At 42.1% G+C, this 19,891-nt stretch overlaps 1 protein-coding gene across 1 annotated transcript in view; it reads right to left on the reverse strand.

The window, feature by feature from the left end:
• Positions 1-3,061: 3,061 nt before the first annotated feature.
• The window catches only part of PITPNC1 (phosphatidylinositol transfer protein cytoplasmic 1), a 229,575-nt gene continuing 212,745 nt past the window's right edge, over positions 3,062-19,891 (reverse strand). Inside the window, exon 9 of the mRNA XM_037128045.2 lies at positions 3,062-7,565. Coding sequence (XP_036983940.2) covers positions 7,249-7,565 — 317 coding nt within the window. The 3' untranslated portion in view covers positions 3,062-7,248. The remainder of the gene's footprint in view (positions 7,566-19,891) is intronic.

Consider the following 19,891-nt stretch of genomic DNA (forward strand, 5'->3'; position numbering starts at 1 on the left):
ACCAGTTTTACAGGCACTTGTGTGTGTGTGTAGTTCTCTGGTTGTGATACTGTATGACATTGTACAAGCTGTTATCACTGCAGGGGATGGGTGAGGACGTCCATGTACATACATGTCTTTGTAACTTTCTGTGAATCCATAATTGTTTCAAAAGGAAAAGTAATACAAACACTTCATACTGAGAGCAAGAAAGAGGACTGCAGTCAGATTCCAAACCAACTTGAGGGCAAATGTAATACCTTGTCCTGGTTTTCTGTGTGAGAAATGACCATTCATTCCCCTTGAGGAGCGCTCTCTGTTCCTCAGGAGTGGCTCTCGCAGGATTTACGGTTCCAAAGAAGATGCCGCGCAGACTGTGAACCTTCCTTTTTTAGACAACATGCGCAATCTGTCATCACGTTCTTTCCAAGAAGTTAAATGAAAGACTTAGGAAAGACTCTGCTCTGTCCTTACCAAGGTTCTGTTACAATCGGAAGTCACCGATTCTAAAAAAAGAGTGAGCTAGCTTTTTCACCTTGATTCTCCCTTGGTTAAAAGAAAAAGCAAAACCCAAACTCACTGGCAGTAATAGGTGGTTTTCAGAAAATCCTCGAGTAAAAATTTGCGTCATTGCGATATTTGTTACCACTGAGAGCATGGAAACAAAATGACTTAAATTGATCTTTGTTCATTTAATTAAATGCAGTTCATTACACTATTGTTTCTTTTATTTTTATTTATTTTTGGAGGGAAGGAGCAAGAGAGGGAAACATCAGTGTAGTTGCCTCTCATGTACCCCCCACTGGAGGTCCAACCTGGCCCACAGCCCAGGCATGTGCTCTGACTGGGAATCAAACTGGTGACCCCTTGGTTTGAAGGCTGGCACTCAATCCACTGAGCCACACCAGCCAGGGCATGCTTTTATTTCTGTAAGTAGCCAGTCAACATTGCTGCAGGTTAGTAAGCTACGGAAGGCACTGAACATTCAAATAAATCAGGGGACCTCTTTGTCTAGGCTTGCCATTCATCACACAAACACCCCAAGAGGGTTTTAATACATGAAAACAACACAGGACTGATCTGGGAATTGGATGCTATCAACTACTTAATAAGTTAGACTTTTTAGTATAGTAAAGTTCTAAAACAGCAAATCCTTATTTAAAAAGACAAATACTCTCACTCTTTGTCTCTGGAATTGTAAATTTGTACAACTTTCTTTGGAGATGTTGGCAGTAAATACCCAATGTCATAGAAATATTTTTATCCTTTGATCTAGTAATTTAATTTCTGGGAATTTACTCAAATCAAGTAATTAAAAAGAAGACATAAACTATGTTATGAAGACATTCCTAACAACCTTCTATATAATAACAGCTTCCAGAAAATAACCTAAATGCCAAATAATAATGTTTAAATAAATGATGAATTGCCAACCTAATGGGATATTATATAGCTATGAAAAATGATAAACAGGCTACATATCAAACATAAAGGTATTTGTAAAACAATTCAAAATTCCTGAAGCATTTCATAGAATGAATCTGAATTATCTTCCACAGACGAGCAACATCTGTGCAATGAACAAGGTTGAAAAACAATGAACGAGGTTGAAAAGAAAACTCACATCCTTGGGTCTGTTTAATAGATTTTTATAAAATGCAAGGAAATAGAAGCTGTTTCCAAGTTGAGTGGGAAAATTCAAACCTGTGGAAATCTTTCTAAATGTTCCAAGGTGTGCTCTGAGCCAAGGCATGCCATGTTAATGCTGAGGGATGACTTTCACAGCAGACTGTGCAGAGAGCAGCATCTTTAAATGCTCTGGATACAGTAACTCGTGTGCTGAAGATGACAAAATGAGCCCTGGCTGGTGTGGCTCAGTGGGATGAGTGCCAGCTTGCAAACCAAGGGGTTGCTGGTTTGATTCCCAGTCAGGGCACATGCCTGGGTTGTGGGCCAGGTCCCCAGTAGGGGGTGTGTGAAAGGCAACTGCATATTGATGTTTTTCTCCCTCTCTCTCTCTAGAAATAAATAAAATCCTTAAAAAAATTACAAAAAGATTCTCAGGGGTTGCTGGTGAGCACAAAACCACCAGTAATTACATGTAAAGTCTCTTGGGAGCATGAAAGGTATTTTGGAATAAGATTTTCCAAAAAAAATCACAAAGGTCCAGATTTAGCTGCCCTCAAACACCCTTGAGTGACCGAGCAGCCACATCTCCTTTCTCTGAGTTAAAGGGAAATGACGATCTGTCTTTTGTGTCTGCCTTTGGTGCAGAATGTTCGCACTTCCAGTTCCACACCTGTCCCTAAATTGAGTGTTTAATTCAACTCAGTAATGATGCTGCACTGTGTGGCCTGACTCATCAGGACATGAGATCATGTCCTTTGTTGTGTATTAGCTCAAGGTCTCAACACTGGGACCAGAACAAGAGCATTAAGGCAAAGTACAAGGCTGTTCCTAATTTTCCCAGGAGAAGTTACATGTTTGGACTTGAATGGGATATCCTACTGCATGCTACAGAAAAGGGAGAATTTACAGAATGTGGAATATCAGAGAGCTTATAATTAAGCAGAGAAAGTCATCATATGAAATTAGAAAACAGGGTCTACCTGGACCAACCACACGAAGTCACACACATACACACACGGAAGTGCATGTACACACGACACGTGGGAGAGCCTGGTGTCCCTGTGGGGTGGCGTGCCTACGGAGCCCTTCCAGGTGGTGTTTCCTGATTGCCACTCAGACTGCAGTCTTGCATTGGACTAGGAGAAAGAGGCACCTGTCAGATGGATGAATGAGTCTGTGTGTGTACCCCACTGGGTTACAATTTACCTAAAGTCTATTCCGGCTGGAGAGTTAGAGCTGGCACCCAGGCTTTTCCCACTAGGGGTGCTGGAGGCACCACATGGCTATGAGCAGGCCAGGCTTCCTTGTGCACAAATCCCCCAGAACCAGGTCTACAGACTGGCCATTGGCCCTTCCTTCTACCTTGATCACTTCTTTTCCATCAACCCACAACAAATTCACAGTTGCCAACATTCCGTTGGGAACAGGGGACAGAGGTAGCCACACTTGGAAAGAAGATTGCTTTGTACTTTATTTACAACAGAATGTAAGAAAAAGTAAGTTATTAACAATAATAAATAACTGGGAAAAAACCCCCACAAAACAGCCATAAAATGACACAGAAGGATGGTGTGTGTGTGAAGGTCGCCTTTTGTTTGCTTTGTCTGGAGTCTACAACACTGTGCATTCCTAAGCTTGGTCCTTCAGCAGCGGCAGTGGTGTATCGACCCACTTAACTAATCGAGATCCCAGCTTGAAATGTAAACACTAAAAATTATACTTGCAACTACGCAGAAGGGGCATAGGTATAACGCCAACTCAAAGAATCTCTTCTTGGTGATATGTAGAAACTGAAGGGGGACTTGCAATTCAAGACATGCTTTCAATTTTAAGCAAAAACATCCTAAAGCATGTATTAACAACAAAACTACAGTTAATGATTATCTGAAAAGTTCTCAACATATTCACATTCTCTTATTGCACTAACTCCTAAAAAGCTTAAACATTTATGTTCCGAATGCAAACAGATTGTTTTGAAGGTAAAACACAGAAGAACCCGGTGTTGCCTCGGCACACCAATGCCGTGCAATTGTGTAACATTTCAGTGCCGACAAGATGGTTGTTTTAGGTAGTCTACCCATGACCCATTATAGTCACTGGACAGGTTTTTTAAAAAAAAATCTCAGGTGGCACACTGCCACCAAGCCTGCTGAGTCAGATAATCAGAAAGGGACTAAAACTAGGCAATTCTTGTTTATTGAATTATCTGAATGCACATCACATGTAAAAATCATACTCCGACCCTTCTGAAAAAGTAAAATTCCTTTTGACCAAAACCAGCCAATGACCTTGTTGTCTCTGAGCCATGAAGAGATACTCAAGAAAGTAGAATTTAAAAACACACATAAACACACCAAGCCTTGAAATTTTCACAGAAAAATGATTCGAGAAGTGCCAGAATCTACTCCTAGGTCACTGTTTATTACGGTGCCTTGGCAGAAGACCACAATTACTTATGGGGTCTTGGGTTTAAGTGCCTGCATTATACAACCACGACTGTGCTTAGAAATTTACACTCACGACCAAAAACATGGCTAACAAGTACCTCCAACAGTATTAAAGCCATTCCTCCCGCACAGACACAAAACCATAACAGAAGGGTTTATAAATGAGCCCGCCAATGGACACGTATTGTATCAGCTATCACGGTGTTAACCGCACCATGTCGTGGCCTCCTTTGCTGTGCTTTATGACGGCCCAAAAGCAGCAATAATGAAGTGGTCTTCAGAGCCAACTTCTGACCAAGTTGATGCGGTAGAAACACCGAGACCTTCTTATTGTGGAAAAGCACTGATAGCCGCCCTGCTGTACTAGAGCCAAAGGAAGCACAGTGCGTTTCCTCTCTGAAATCTGCCCAGAGTAATGCCATCTGCAGTCACTGCCACGGCCTTCACGAATGTCAGAGATGGAGATGGTGTGCACAGGTGTTCTGCGGGTTCCTTCGATTCGGCTAGCAGAGACTTCAAACTGGTGGTGTCTGACTCACTACACTATATTTATATATGTATATATATACAGATATAATACAGTTTTGGTGAACAAAGTTGAAGGGTTCCACATTGCAGACAGAGGCACTGAGTTAAAGATTCTATTTTCCCGCAAACATGCTTAACAAATTCAAGTTTCTGTTTTTTTTCCTTGTAAGTTTCCATCATGCAGCCATTTAATTTCCATTCTTATAGGAATTATTAATGTTCTATATACACATTCATTGCAGGCTAGTACCCCACAATAAACAAAAGCATGTATGGAGGAAATGTCAAATGACACTTGAAAATCAAAATAGATTAAAATATAAATCCTTTATGCTAGTGATGGATTAAATATTCGAAGCGGCTAAAGGAATATATGCATCCCCCTTTATTAAATGCACAGAAACCACATGGGGACAGAAAACTGAACATATTTTAAGAGCACACACATTTGATAGCTAAAAACCAGACTTATCATCAGCAGTTTGTAATTGTTATCTGTGGCATTGTGCAGACCATGAGAGAAAGAAAACTCACAGAAGGAAATCAGAAATTAGCTTTCTAAAGCACAGAGAATTGTTGACCTTGAGAGCAGAGGCAACTTTACAAAGAGCAATGGCATTCCTGGAATCTCTAGGTGTCAGATGTGTTCACAACCTGCACAAAAACTGGTTCTATTAGAAAATGATCCCATCCCCTCCTGACGTCCGCTTGCAAATAAATGGTAAGCAAATACATACACTATTACCACCTCATGAAAACAGAATTTTGCTTCCTAAAGCCAAACATTCTTGTTAAGTATCGTGGAGAGGGAGTCATTGAGAAGGGGGTGGTAAAAGATTGTTTTCCCACAAGCAAAAATCATGCTACTATACCATGCAAGGATGTCTTATTACAATGCTATCTTCTTAATGAAGAGATGCATTGTTGATCTAAGCTATTTGCAACTCGTTTCCCTTGAGTTCTGGGCTTATTTATTTTTTGAGCTAAATATCAACCTGTAGATAAAGAAATGAGCTTGACAGTCTGATGGAGAAGTTACTTACTCGGTGCTGGGCTCATGGGGCCAGCACCTGCACCTTTGGGAGTTTGTCTACTTGAAAGACACAGTGCAGAGTGCTGAGCACTCAGAGGAGCGGGCAGGGTCCACTGGCTGAGAGGCTGCGACAAAGAATATGCTCCTTGATCTGCGTGTTTCCTTTGGAATCTGTTTTGGGAAGGTCCCTTTCCTGAGGTTGGAGGTTACGGTAAGGAAGGCTAGCTGGGGGCTTGGAGTTGCCCAGTTACCTTCCTATCTTCCTCTCATGGAGGACACCAATAAATGCTAGATTCTGTTGGCCCTTCCTTCTGTGTTTAAAGGCAGTGAGGTGCGAAGGTGGCAGGTTTTCCCTCTTAAGATCAGAGGAGAGTTCTCTTTCTGCCACTTTGGTGAATGATCTCGCCTCCCATCAACCTTCAATCTAATCTTGCCTTAGTGACACTTGCTGAAAAGAAAGCTAGACAGAGGGGCACCTCCTGTCTATCTCCTCCTTTTTCCTCTACAAATAAAGACTCAACAGTTCTGTTCACTCTCTCCTCCCACTTGACTTCTGTGACAATCCCGATACTTGGGTTTCATGTAAGGAGTGAGAGAATAACAGTCTTTTCTAAGGTCTGGTGATGGGCTATGGGTTCCAGAAAGGCTGGATCTTATTAAAAGTAAAATCGGGAAGGAGATGAGAGACAATTCTCTTCTTTAGGGTTCCCCTGAACCAGACATCCTGACAGAATTCAAGTCCTGTTAGGTTACTCTACCCTTGAACTTCTTTGAATGGGCCAGTAGTCAATGAATTCTAATTGCAGATTCTGAGAATCTTCATGGATGATGGAAACTGACAGGTTAAGATTTGTTGGTACCTGTAGAAGAAGATGTTTGTCTTACCTGGGCCTCCTGGTTCCTAACTCAACCCTTCCAAAACCTGCCAGTGAAGGTTACATTCACCCACGCGGTCACAAAGGGGAAAGTTATTAAAAGACAGAAGTGGAATCTTTATTAAATTCTGTGAAAGGTATAAATAAGTCATCATTAATTGCACTTGGAGCCTCTATAGGTTGATAAATTTTCAAAAAATTTTAAGTGTTAATTAGGCCCCAAATCCTGAGTCAGACTAATAATCAAAGTAGGAATCTTAGTAACTAGTCGTATTCAAGTATTGGTGAGGAGCAGTTCAAAATTTAACAATTAGGTATGTTATGCCTGAGAGTATTTTTGAGAATTTGATGGGAGGAAACTGACTATTTTACCACACCTTGTAACACAGTGGTGCAAAGTTGTCATTTATTTACCCTTGAAGTCCATACCAACCTCACCAAGTGCCCAATGACAAGGCTTCCTTCCTGGCTGCAGCTGCGGCTACGGAAGATGCCTTTTCTCCTTTGCATGTCTTACATTTTGCATCTAACATGGCGCTGTGTGGCATATTGAGGGACTCATGTTATATGTGAAATGACGTAACCACGTGCACACTCAGAAATTGAAGGAACATGTTTGAGTGACAAAGCAGTCTTTTTCTATAGAAGATTCTTTAAAAAACAAACACAAAACAAACACAAATAAACAAAGAACAAAAACCAAAACGACCAACCCTGGAAACGAAAATATAAAACCCCATGAAATATTCAGGTGGAGTTACTCTGATTTGGGCCGGCATGGCTTATCCGCAGAGGGTACGCCAGGTAAATTCAGGGTGGCTTGTTTTTCGGGGTCTGGAAGCGTGAGAGTTTCTGGGGCAGACTTTTTCCGGGGCCGATCTTTGGGAACAGACAGAAACTCGGGCGCGTCTGTGGACAGAGGGGTGGACGGAGCGCTAGAAGGGGCGCTGCGGACTGAGGAAGGCAGCAGGGGAATGCTGGAGATAGAGATTGCGGGTGGGAAAACGCCAATTTTCTTGTTGGTGGCTTCCTGAGTGGCGCGTTCAAATTCTCGGACTTCATCCATTGTCATGTCTTCAAAGAAAAAAAAGACAGAAAAATGAGAAGTTATTTAGAAGGAGTACAGATGCATTAATCTCTATGCCTGTTTCTAAGGGACATATAGGAACACTACGGGAAGGGGCCCCTCTGGTTTATAAACCCAAATCATCATTGAAATGCTAAACCCTGAACACCCTGGATTTTCCCTTCTTATACAGGTAAACCTCTGAAGCAGCAGTCCTTCATGAATACACATCCAAGACTTCCCAAAACACTCTTCGATGAGTATTTGATGTATTCTGAATAAGGAAGTAACAGGGGAGTACAGAACCCAACCAGAGCAGTGTATGTATGTGAGGGTGCAACTCTGACCAGACCTGGCCATCTTCTGTACAAAGGGAAGGAAATTAAAACAATCAATGACCCCAAGATGATGCACACAAGGTGTGGCAAAAGTAGGTTTACAGCTGTATGTGAAACAGTTTATTCTTTTTTTTGAAAGATTTTATTTACTTATTTTTAGAGAGAGAGGAAGGGAGGGAGGAAGAGATGGAGAGAAACATCAATGTGTGGTTGCTTCTCATGCACCCCCCACCGGGGACCTGGCCTGCAACCCAGACGACCCTTTGGTTTGCAGGCTGGCATTCAATTTACCGAGCCACACCAGTCAGGGCTGAAACAGTTTATTCTTGTATTATAATTTATTACTTAGTGTATTATTTTTCATATGAACACCGTAACCTATTTTTGCCCTACCCTGAAAAATAATAGGTCATATAAGAACATATGAACAGCCCTGGCCAGCGTGGCTCAGTGGATTGAGAGCTGGCCTGCAAACCAAAGTGTTGCCCGTTCGGTTCCTGTATAGGGCACAGGCCTGGGTTGCAGGCCAGGTTGCTAAAGGGGGACGCACAAGAGGCAACCATACGTTGATGTTTCCTTCTCTTTCATCCTCTCTTCCCTCTCTCTAAAAATAAAAAAATAATATCTTAAAAAAAAAGAAGAAGAACATATGAGCAAATCAGAAATATTTTAAAAAATCCTTAAGCAGATTCCCTGGAAACTACTACTAAATTTTCTGAAAGGGAATGTTTTTACCAAAGAAATACAAAATTATGGCTGTGTGGATATAAAACTCAGAATAGAACAAGAAAAAATGTACCTGTAACCTTACCATTTGTTAAAAAATACTAAGACTATTCAACAAGCTTAAAAAAACAAGATTACATTTTTAAAAAAGAGGCTTTGCAAAATAAAATGGAGACTTTGACAAAATGTCAGTAACTCGGGGTCTGTTTCTGCCGTAGCAAATGGATATCACCCTGGAAAAATCGGGCTTTGGGAAGGAGCAGCCGAAGACACTGCTCTACTCCACACACCCAGCAGAGAGCAGAGACGGCCCACAGTGCACGGGAGTTTGATTTCACAGTCCCTTCCAGGAGTCTCTTTGAAGTTCCCTTCCATGCAGGGACTGAAACCGCTCAATCGAAAAGGAGATTATTTCCTTGCTGCTGTGAGCACGAGTGTTAATTTTACATACTTTCGATCTAATTTGTTCCTACTCAGGTTGATGATTTAAATGTTACTGAGCACCCATGCAGTTTTAATTTGTGCCAGACAGCAGCGTCTTGATTTCAGCGGCTTTTCATTATGATAGAGAAGAGAGACAATGGAAAAATAAGTAGTCTTCAATTTAGAGGAATTCCACAGAATAAGGGAAATATTGTAAATATTCAAAATAACCACTTTGTGTAACTTCATGTAGGTGGGCATGTCTCTCGCTGAAGCCCTGGGAATGCCTATGAGTTGCGGCCAGAGAATGCACGGGCTTTCCCATGGGGAGAAGCATTCCAGGTACCCTCATCTACCTGGTAAACTCTTCTTCAACACCAGTAACCGCCGCAAAATGAAAAGAAAAGCAACAAAGAGCCTAAAGCCTAAAGCTGCAAGAACTCGGAACGAGGGAAGCACTGTGCTTTGCATCTTTGGACTGTGGCGCCTCCCTCTTTCCTGCTTTCTTTGCCTGGTCATGCTGACATTGGGCATCTTTCAGACAGTGGCAGGGGGAACTGGTGTCTAACATTCCTAAAAGAAAATGTAACTGAAAAGTGATGACAGTTGAAGGGCAGTTTCCATAAGGAGCATGCATTTCTAACTTGAGAACGGGATGGGGAGGGGGGCATTCCTACTAGTCTTCACAGAGAGAGGATCACCTGGGCTAAACCTTGGGAGAGGGGTTTTCTGCAAATCTGATCACTGCATGCAAAACAGGGAGGGAGAGTCAGGGCCATTTCAACCTCCTCGTCACATGCATCCGATAGCAGCCTTGCAGGGCACATGCCAAAGGCATACTCTTAACTGAAGATTTCCAAAGGGCAAGCAAAGGCCTTCACAATTCCAAAGCATCCATTTACAACAATAGCCACTGCTCAATCTTCTGTAAGTACATCATCCATCTCTTAAAAATCTAATTAATGTATTGTTCTGGGGCATGCAGGCTCAAGCTGGCACCCAAAGAGATCACAGGTCTGGCCAAAGGTACATATAAATGACTCAGTGACTACATTTTTCTTTGTCATCTGTATCCCCTCTTCATTAGCACGAATGACTGAGACATAACTATATTTAAAATGCTGGCACACACCATTCTGTTAGCTCTCAATTTCTGTTGTGCAAGGGAATAACCTCAGGCTCCAGGGGATTAGGTCCCAGGCTAGATCTGGCACAGTCCCTGCTCACTACCCCTTCACTGCACAGCCAGTGTGTATGGACAGACCACACACCCACCCTGACATTACCCTAGCCATAGAAAGCATTTCAAAGCAAATGTAAGGAACCCTAAAACGCCAGATGGGCCAGAAGCCTTCCCTTGAATGAATAACTGTTACCTATGTTTTTAAGTTATTGATGCGATGTTCTAGTTTTCTTAGGGTACCTGATTTTATCCCTCTGTTCTTTTATGGTGCAGGCCAGGCCATTCTAGTACCACAAAATGTTTCCACTCTCCGTGTTCTTAGTTTTGTGACCACAACAACCCGCCAAGTGCAGTGGCTTTAAAGAATTGAAATGTCTGGAAGCAAGAGGTGACACTCCCCAATTTAGACCCACAGCTCAGGTTCTTTACCAACAGCCTCTGGGCGATGGCACTCTTTGTGGAAGTTTGAAAATTGAGCGTTCGCAGCATTTCAAAGATCAGTTGATGTGTATGTTTCGTAAAGGGTGGGCAACATGTTTTAAAAATTCTACATACACTTGTTTGGGCATGGCTCTCTATGGCATCCACAGTGGCGGAATGCTGATTGCAAACTTTTATGTTGGTTTGTTCATGCATGTTTTTCTCGTATTCCCGAACATCATCCATTGTCATATCTGAAAGAAGGTCAAGACGTTGGCAACTTCCGTTATTAAATGCAAACTTTCAACGGGGAGACTTTAGGGAAAAACGGTAGCTTAGCAGAAGCCAGAGAGAGGTTCAAAAAGCAGGGGATTCACTAACTTTATGAAGAGTGAATCATAAAGTTAGCCAAACCAGCCAAAGGGGGAGTGAGTACAAGGAAGTGAAGTCAAAACAGTCTCAGAACAGAGAAGAGTGGAAATTATTTAGGGGTGGCTTTTGAAGAGTGAGCTGAGTGGGCAGAGTGTTAGCACGTGGGCAGCGTCGCAGGCTGAGATCTCCTAAACCAGAGTTAGAAGATCCCTTCGGGGACAGGCTCAGGGTTGCCTGGTTCAACACTTACCTTCCATGTACCTTTCCAAATAGATTCTTTCAGTCAGTGCATTCAACAACAGAAAGGACGCTTTCATTGCTATTATAGGAGGCATGATGTAGAAGGCAGAGAAATGGCGTTGACTGGCACAAGTGAGGCCGGGTGCAATGCTCGCACAGGGGTGAGTCTTTGCACAGAATATAGGTGTCAGAGTGCAGGTCTGCCCTGAACTTCAGTCTAGCCTAACAGCTTGAGGATGGCTGGCACTGCTCACACCCACGCTATTCTATAAATAAACTGGCACATGACATTATGATTTTTGGTCCAAGTCTGTAGTTTTTCAGTATCTCAGAATAATGATATATTAATCTACTGGTTCTCAATGGGGGACAATTTTGTGACATTTATGACTGTCACATTGGGATGCCCCCCTTCCTCCAGCAAAGAATGATCTGGTCCAACAGCCAATGAAGCTGAAGTTGAGAAACAGTGTCCTCATCTGACTGATACAAAACTCCTAACACAGAACCCGTCCACTTTCAGCATGTGAAATGCATAAAATAACAATTTCCCGCCCCCGCCACCCCACTACTCCTTGGCTATATCACTGCATTTTATCAGCAGGTTCCCCAGATGGGCATTCTTTTGGTGCTTTTGTGGCAGAATTTAACTTTATGCCTCTTTACAGTAAAGGTATGCTGAGCGATTGGTTAGTCGGCCACTCTGATCACTAATGGTCTTGGGGATCTAGAGCGGGTGTTCACAGCTGTCATTTTTCCTTAGGTGTTTTCTGCATCATGGGTTTGGTGTGTGTTTATATCAATCCATGCATGTCATGTGAGACTCTCTTTATTTCCAAAGGGCAGACTTGCCAGAAGTTTATGATTTCATTCAGTCTGGTCTGGAGCCAAGATGGAGGGCGGCTCTAAACCCAGACCTGGGCTACGTCACTTAATGGATGGTTCCCACCCCTCTCCAAAGCCGTCAATGAAGGATGCTGTCCATAGCAATGCAAGTATCAAGAATGCTAAGCAGCAGTCTGGCCAAGCAAAGAGCATGCTTTTCTTTTAGAAAACTGAAGTAACTGGAAGCAATAAAGAGATGCTGCTTTGTGATTAAAACAATTGCACCTTAGTTAACAAAAATAACACATTCTTTCAATACAATCACCTTAATTTCAATGGCTGGTTATCAACATTTCTTAAACACAAATATACCTGGAATGAATACTGAAGTCATTTTAAGCTAAAAGTTTAAAGTTTAAAGAAATTTCTCTGTACTTATGTTCACTCAACACTTTTCTTTCCCTACCCCTTACTGCCGGGACAGGAATGTGGAAAAACAAAAACAAAGGCATTTTAGTTTCTTTGTTCTAGCAAATTCCAATGCAGATCATCCTTTATCTCTCATTAGCTCAATGTTAAGAGAAGGACATAAACTGTGTGACTTTGTGCTTTCAAAGACAGATCAATTTTATGGATGTGAAGAGGGATTTACTAGTAAAGATACTCATTACCATCTTGTTTATAACAGTGAAAAATTGAAAACAACCCAGGGGACAGATAATACTATGCAAACCATTACAAATAATGTAGAAAAGTATTTAACACCATAGAGAAATGTCCTTGGAATATTGTTAAATGAAAAATAGGAGGTAAAAATTTATGCATATTATATGAAATCATTTTTGTCAGAAAAGCATTACATACATTTGAAAAAGACAAAGTATACAATTTCAAAATGTTAACAGTGATTGTTTTGAGGGGTTGGAATTGTAGGTAATTTTCTTCACTTTGCTTGTCTATATTCTCCACATTTTCTACCTCAAATATGTACTACTTGTGTAAGAAAAAGAAAAAGATCATTTAACAATCTATTACTTGGCAATCACTAGAAAGAAGAGGGCCACCATGGCTCTAGGACTGGCAAGGAGAAGATACACTTTTCGAGTTGTGCCCATTCCAGAAACATGATCCTCCCCGCTTTTAAACATTAAGAGTTAAGAAACAAAGTTTCAGAACATTTTATCTAAAAGAAAAACAGCCTCCCAGCCAGACACAGGAGAAAGAACGCCTCCAGTGAAGGGGTTCTCACCAGATGACGGGTTGACAGTGATCTGGTCCCCGCTGATGAGGAAGCAAAACATGTTTGCAGACACCCTGCACTGTCCATACATGCTTATGGAAATGATGTAAACACTTTCAGTATTCCTCAGGAATTTATGGAAAGCTAATCAAGTGAAAATGGACGCTCCTGTTCAGGTTATCTGGTAAAATGTATTATGTTTTGCTTCTGTAAGGTATAGACACGAGCCGATTTTTTAGTAAACTCAGTTCCATGTGCCCCGTGACAGATTATCCTTTTGGAGGTGACCCGTTGCCATCACTGACTGACTTGCAATGATTGGTGATGTCTAGCTATTTAGGTTCAGGTCTCTTTGTTTCCAGCCACCAAGTGCAAGTGTGCATCAGAGAAACTCAATTAAAAGCATCTATGTTGACTATTTTGCAAGTAAACTGAAAAATAATCACTCCTTAATTTATAGATTTAAAAGGCCATAATTTACTTTTCCTAAATAAGGTTTCTTAAATAAAGGCATCTTAAACAAGTAATGCTGGGCAAATGGTCCAATGTAAGAGAATCTTTGGACCTACCATGCACGGTATTGCTTCTAAGAAAGTCACTTCCTAGTACCTTTGACACTTGGCCGGCAGAGGCGGACAGATAGCAGCGGCCCTGGAAGTATTCTGGGGGCAACGCCCCTCGCACTGCATTTCAGTGCAGCACGATTTCCTCTGTCCTCTCGAGAGGCCATTTCTTCCTTTCTCACCCTCCTTGGGTGAGGGCGGAGAAGTGGCCGTTTCCTAGCCCACCATGCAAAGTCACACTCCCCCAGCACCCCGGCCTAAGCCCCACTTTCTCCTCAGGGTGACTGGGGGGAGTCTGGAACCACCTCCTCTACCCTCAGCCCAGCTTTATCAGAGCTCTGGACTCAGGGGGACTGTTCACTGATGACCCTTGTTTGATTTTCTAAACCATGAACTAAGACTCTCATTAAAGAGTAAGACATATCCCAACTTTATGAGTCTTGGTCCACTTCAACCATTTTCTACTTTTTAAAGGATAAAATATGGGTTCTAGTTATTATTTTATGAGTCACTCAAGTAATGAATGAATTGTGTTTCAGAGAAATAATTTAAGTAGTATTGGGTTACAGAGAGGGAAGAGTTTAACTGCTTTTAACATCTCCCACAAATTCTATTCCTTCTGGAAATAACCACAGGTGGGCAGATTTTTTTTTTGTATGAATTCACATGTATATTACTACATACACACATATAGTCTCATTTATTTTACATTTATGGAATCAAACTACAGCATACTAAACTATACTATACATATTGCTCTGGTTTGCTTTTTCCACTAATGGGAAATGTGCATATCTCCATACCAATTCATAAGAAATACCTTATTCTTTTTAGCTGCTACACACAATATCCATAGAATGAGTATATCATAATTTACCTGACCACGCTTCTCTTAATGGGCATTTATACTGAGACTAATTTTTAGTTTTCATAAACAACACTACACTGAATTCCTTTGTACCTATATTAACAAGCACATGTGTTGTTCTTAATTTATTAAGAACAAATTTCTAGAAGTGGAATTGCTGGGTTATAGTTTATCTATACTTAACATTTTAATAAAAACTGTTAATTTGTTCTTCCACCTATACAAAACTGAATATGTCACTCTCTTAAATTTTTGCTATCAGATGGTACATGTCGCATCTCTCTGTTGTTTTCATTGCATTTCTTGTGATTAGCAGGGAGGTTATTGGCCATTTGCATTTCTCTTTCTACTGTTCACCTGTTCGGTTTTTTTCTATTGAGTTGTTGGGTTTTTTATTTATAGTACCTCTTTATATATTATAGGTATTAATCCTGTTAGCTACATATATTACAAGTATTTTCTCCTACAAGTTACAAGTTAGGTACAAGTATTGTGAGCATATATTGCAGAGTCTTTCAACTTTGTTTATGGTGCCAGTTTTCTTTCAATCATTTTAGTTTTAAAGAAGGCAAGCTGATTTCATGGGAAGTGGAGGCAAGATCATATATTTGAAAGGCTTTGGGGACAGAAGTCAGTTGAATGCGGAGAAAAATCACAAATGCCGAGGGAGCAAGCATCTACAAGCAAGAGTTTTCCCACATTGTGCTGCACATTTGCGGCAATTAAAACTTTTCAAAAAGAGGCTTACAACTCTAATTCAATAACTCATGCAATGGCACAGTATGTTATATTTCGTACATTTTCTCTCCACTTCCAGGCCCCTTTGCCTAAATAGAAGTCATTTTTTTCTTGCTGGCTGGGTTGGGCCAGCGGTGGCGGGGGTGGGAGGCTCCAGCAATGAGGAATCAGATTTGATTCGGCTTTGGCTCCACTGAAACGGTGGCCGTCCTCTGGGAGGTGCCCTATTTAAACCTTTAAAAATGATGATAAATTCAACAATGCTTGTTACAAACAGCTTAGGGTGGCTACACTTTTTTTGCAATGAAACTAGCCAGTCCTCAAAGCTTGGTGCATACCCTTTCCACGTACTCAGACTATTAAGATCCAGAATTGTAATCTACAGTTGTGATTATTTTTCCTATAGTGCTTAATTTGAATGAGTGGAGAGTAGATCACAGATCCCTTTGAAAATCTGATGGAAAGTTACGAGTTCTCTCCCCAGAGAAATGAACATAATAAGCACACACACATAAAATGTTGCATAAGAGCCACGGCACTCAAGTTCACATGAGGCCATTGGAAAATGCAGGCGTGGTGAACTCAGCCAGCTAATGCTATCTTCACCTTGAGCTTGCTTCACTCATTGTGAGCTAGAGACTCTAAGATGATTTCTAAGTCATTTTCATGAGGTGGTTTCATCTGCGCCAGTCAGAACTGACCCCCAGATGTTTTTTTGGAGAGAAGGGGATTTCAAAAACGTTCATGAGGTTCCCTTCAACCACAGCCTCCCTCTAGTAATCCTGTGTTCCTCTCTCAAAATACAGTCAGGCTGTGAATCCAAACTATGCTTCTGTGAAGCTGGGCTGCCTATTTTTATCCACCTCATCTTTGGAAATGTGCTGTTACTTCTCTGATTACTGTTCTAGTCATGCAGGAGGCACCCAAGGCTCAGGGATAAAGACCAATCAAGCCTTTGAAATTCAGACAAACTCCAGTCCTCCCACAGTGAGATGGTTACACTCCACCATGAACATGAGCAGCAGAGCATCTGCTTAGGGAAATAGTGATGTGACAGCAAAATGCTGAAAACTCCGAAAAGACACAAAATTAAAATTCTTGGGCAAGAAAAGATCACTGTCAACTACAAATGTCTTTTTTTTTTTTTTGACTTTTACTTACACACGGGAGGTTGCAGGTCTAGTTAGAAAGGCAGCCAGGGTTGCCATTGCACAAGCAGGGCGTGCAACTCAGTGCCCTGCATGAAGGCACAGTCCAGGAGGTGAATGAGGCTAAAATTTCGCCCCAAGCCAGTAACACCTGCAGAATCTGCTTAAAGGGGGCGCCTTGCTCTAACTCTCACAAGGCACCAGAGTTTGGCAGGTGGCCCTGAAGATATGTACTGTTCTCTAGTCTAACCCGTTTGTACTGAATAAAACCATCCTTCCTTGACTTCTAACCGGGTTTACAGCCCATGCCATACACCAGATGCTCTCAAACTTTATCAGGCATCAGAATCATCAGGAAGGTTTATTGAAACACAGATTGCTGGCCTGCACCCCAGTGTATCTGACTGTGGTCTGGGGTGGGGCCTGGAAATCTGAACTTCAAACAAGTAACCAGGGGATACTGATGTTGCTGGTCCAGGGGCTTACCTCTGAGAACCAGGCCATAAGCTACAGGCAGGCATTTTTTTTGTTGTTGGTTTGTTTTTGTTTTGGGCCTTTTCCATGTTTACTAATAACAGCATCACTGAGCTTGTATAGACCAAAGAAAAAGAAGCAACTTCAGGTGTCCCAGACTGAAGGACTATCCTGGTAGACATTTGGCTTCTATAACAGTGACGCATACCCATTCACCCGAGAAGCCCACAGTCCCCAGCATTACCTTGGATAAGGGGCCGAGAAGACACTCAGTGGGCAGGGCCATTTCCATTCGCCTGCCTTGAGTGTCTGCATCTGGGTAATGAAGGCGCCACTGTGTTGCTAGCAAGAGGTTCAGCTGGGGGATGAGGCCAGCAGGAATTTATATGAGATGGAGGGGGTGGTTCTCAGACCCCGTGCTAAGTGAAAACACTGCTTGTTTTGGTTGGGGCTAGGACTGTGTACACAGAGGGTGGAGATCTTCTCTGGGGAGTCCGAGGCCCCTGCTGGTCTACATCCAGTAAACCACACGCTGCTTTTCCGCACTCAGACACAGAACAGGCTTTTGGTCAATAGGCTCCTTGAGATCTGTCTCTCCCTAAGCCGTCTAAGGCACTGGGTTGGCCAAAAAGTCCACTTGGTTTTTTCCATAAGGTGGCTCTAGTAGTGCTCAGTTGTCTTTAATTTCACTTGAAACAATTTTGTTAGATTGTATTATGACAGATATCACATCAGTTGCATTAAAAAAAACTTATCAAGATTGGTGAATTTTTGTGTAGCCATTTTAATACTGAAGATGGAAGAAATTGTCAACATTTTTGGCATATTATGCTTTATTATTTTAAGAAAGGTAAAAATGCAACTTAAACTTAAAAACCTTGTGCAGTGTATGGAGAAGGTGCTGTGACCAACTGAATGTGTCGAAAGTGGTTTGCAAAGTTTCATGCTGGAGATTTTTCACTGGACGATGCTCCACGGTCAGGCAGACCACTTGAAGTTGATAGCAATCAAATCGAGACATTAACTGAGAACAATCAACATTATACCACGTGGGAGAGAGCTGACATACTCAAAATATCCAAACCAATTAAGTTATTGGTGAAAATAAAAAAAGTGTCTCTTATTTTATGGATAAAACATACAGACTTCTTGGCCAACCCAGTAAACAGGTAGGTGTTCCCCTCTGTGAGGTCTCTAGGACTGGAGACCTGCAGGTTCCTTTGACTGTTTTGATTATTCTAGCTTTGGGCCCCTGTAATAGTTAGAGATTTTTCTTTTTTTGGTCTAAAAGTATTGAAGTCTCTTCCTTACGCCAGGCTTGGCTTGCTGAATTGGTCCCCATCCTTCATACTCCAGCAGTTCAGTTACTAGAGACCCACCCACAACTTTGCTTCTTTCTAGATCCGGCCTCTACTCAAACCGTTCTTCCTGAATGACAGGCTTGCAGTGGCTTGTCCTCTTGATCAGGACCTGGCTACCCTGTGTGATGCTGTTTTCTTAAATCTGCTTGGTCCTCAAAGTGGACGATATTTGGCCCTGCAGGTCCCCCTTCACTAGTCAAACTTCTAATCTGTTTGGGCCTATCGTGCTTTGACTCTTCTTTTGCTGTTTTCTAAGTGTAAGGAAACCAGGAGCCTGGAGGAATCCAAGCTGGGACAGACCATTAGTTCTTAACCTATTCTGGGGGCTCTGTGCTCCTCTAAGAGTCTGAGTAAAGCTACTTTGTGGGGGAGAACAACCAGAAAGACTGGTTTAATGATCAGGGGAAGCAATCACAGCAGACTTGCCCTCCGCCTGCCTCATGCAGCACAACCACAAGCAGGTCTCAGGGAGGCGGCACGACCATGGGGTGGGGCAGCGCCCCTCGCTGTATGAGTGGCATGCGGGGGGGGGGTATGTGTCAAGACAGCGGTGAGGCTTCAAAAGAATCTGTTCAAGGAAGACCCATTTGTTCTTCAGAAGATGCTGATCTGGGAAAAATGGCAAAATATAAAAAGCCGGTGGCCTACAGAACCATGTTTCTAAAAAAAAATGTGGCTCAGAAATAGCTAACGACGTTACTAACAACCACTTACTGCCTTTGCCCATTCAGTCCAACCTATTTCCCACTTTCATGTCGATACCTTCAGAAGGGGAAGGGAACTGGCGAAACAAGGACAGAAAAGCCCCCAAATGCAATCGAGGTGGCACTCAGAACAAATTTAGTGTGACTTCAAATAAGGCCGAGGAGAAGGGCATTTCATTAGGTAATCGGCTCTAACCCGAGTTGCCAACTAGGTCTGTTTGTTTCTATTTATAGTCAAGGGCACTAGCCTCTGAGGACTGAGCCCGGGAATGTAGATTCTCACGGACAAAGCGATGGTGCTGAGTACCTGGGGAGGGTGGTCCATCCATCATGGGACGAGAGACAAACGCTTTCATTTACTAGAAATGTGCAGAAGTTGTTTAACTCTTCCCAAATCACATTAAAAAAAAAAAATAAGTAAAAAGGCCAAAAACCATAGTCTCAGGATTAAAGGGGCACCTTTGCCTCTGCCCTTGAATTCTTACTGAATCTTTGTTTTGGGTGAGGGAGGGTTTCAAGTAAATCAAAGGACAGCTTTTACTTGATATGATGGCTTGAGCCAGCTTTCACTTTGACATTTGGTAAAAATGAGGATGAGACTGAAACCCATCCAACAGAGATTTATGGAGTCCTGTATGCAAGTCAAGAATGCAAGCATCAAACACCCTGAGGTCCTACTCAGTCAACGGCTAAGTACTGGAGCTATTTTAG

This window comes from Artibeus jamaicensis, unplaced genomic scaffold (genome assembly GCF_021234435.1).
Source record: "Artibeus jamaicensis isolate MK-2021 breed Jamaican fruit bat unplaced genomic scaffold, CSHL_Jam_final contig_1998, whole genome shotgun sequence".
Classification (NCBI taxonomy): Eukaryota; Metazoa; Chordata; class Mammalia; order Chiroptera; family Phyllostomidae; genus Artibeus; species Artibeus jamaicensis.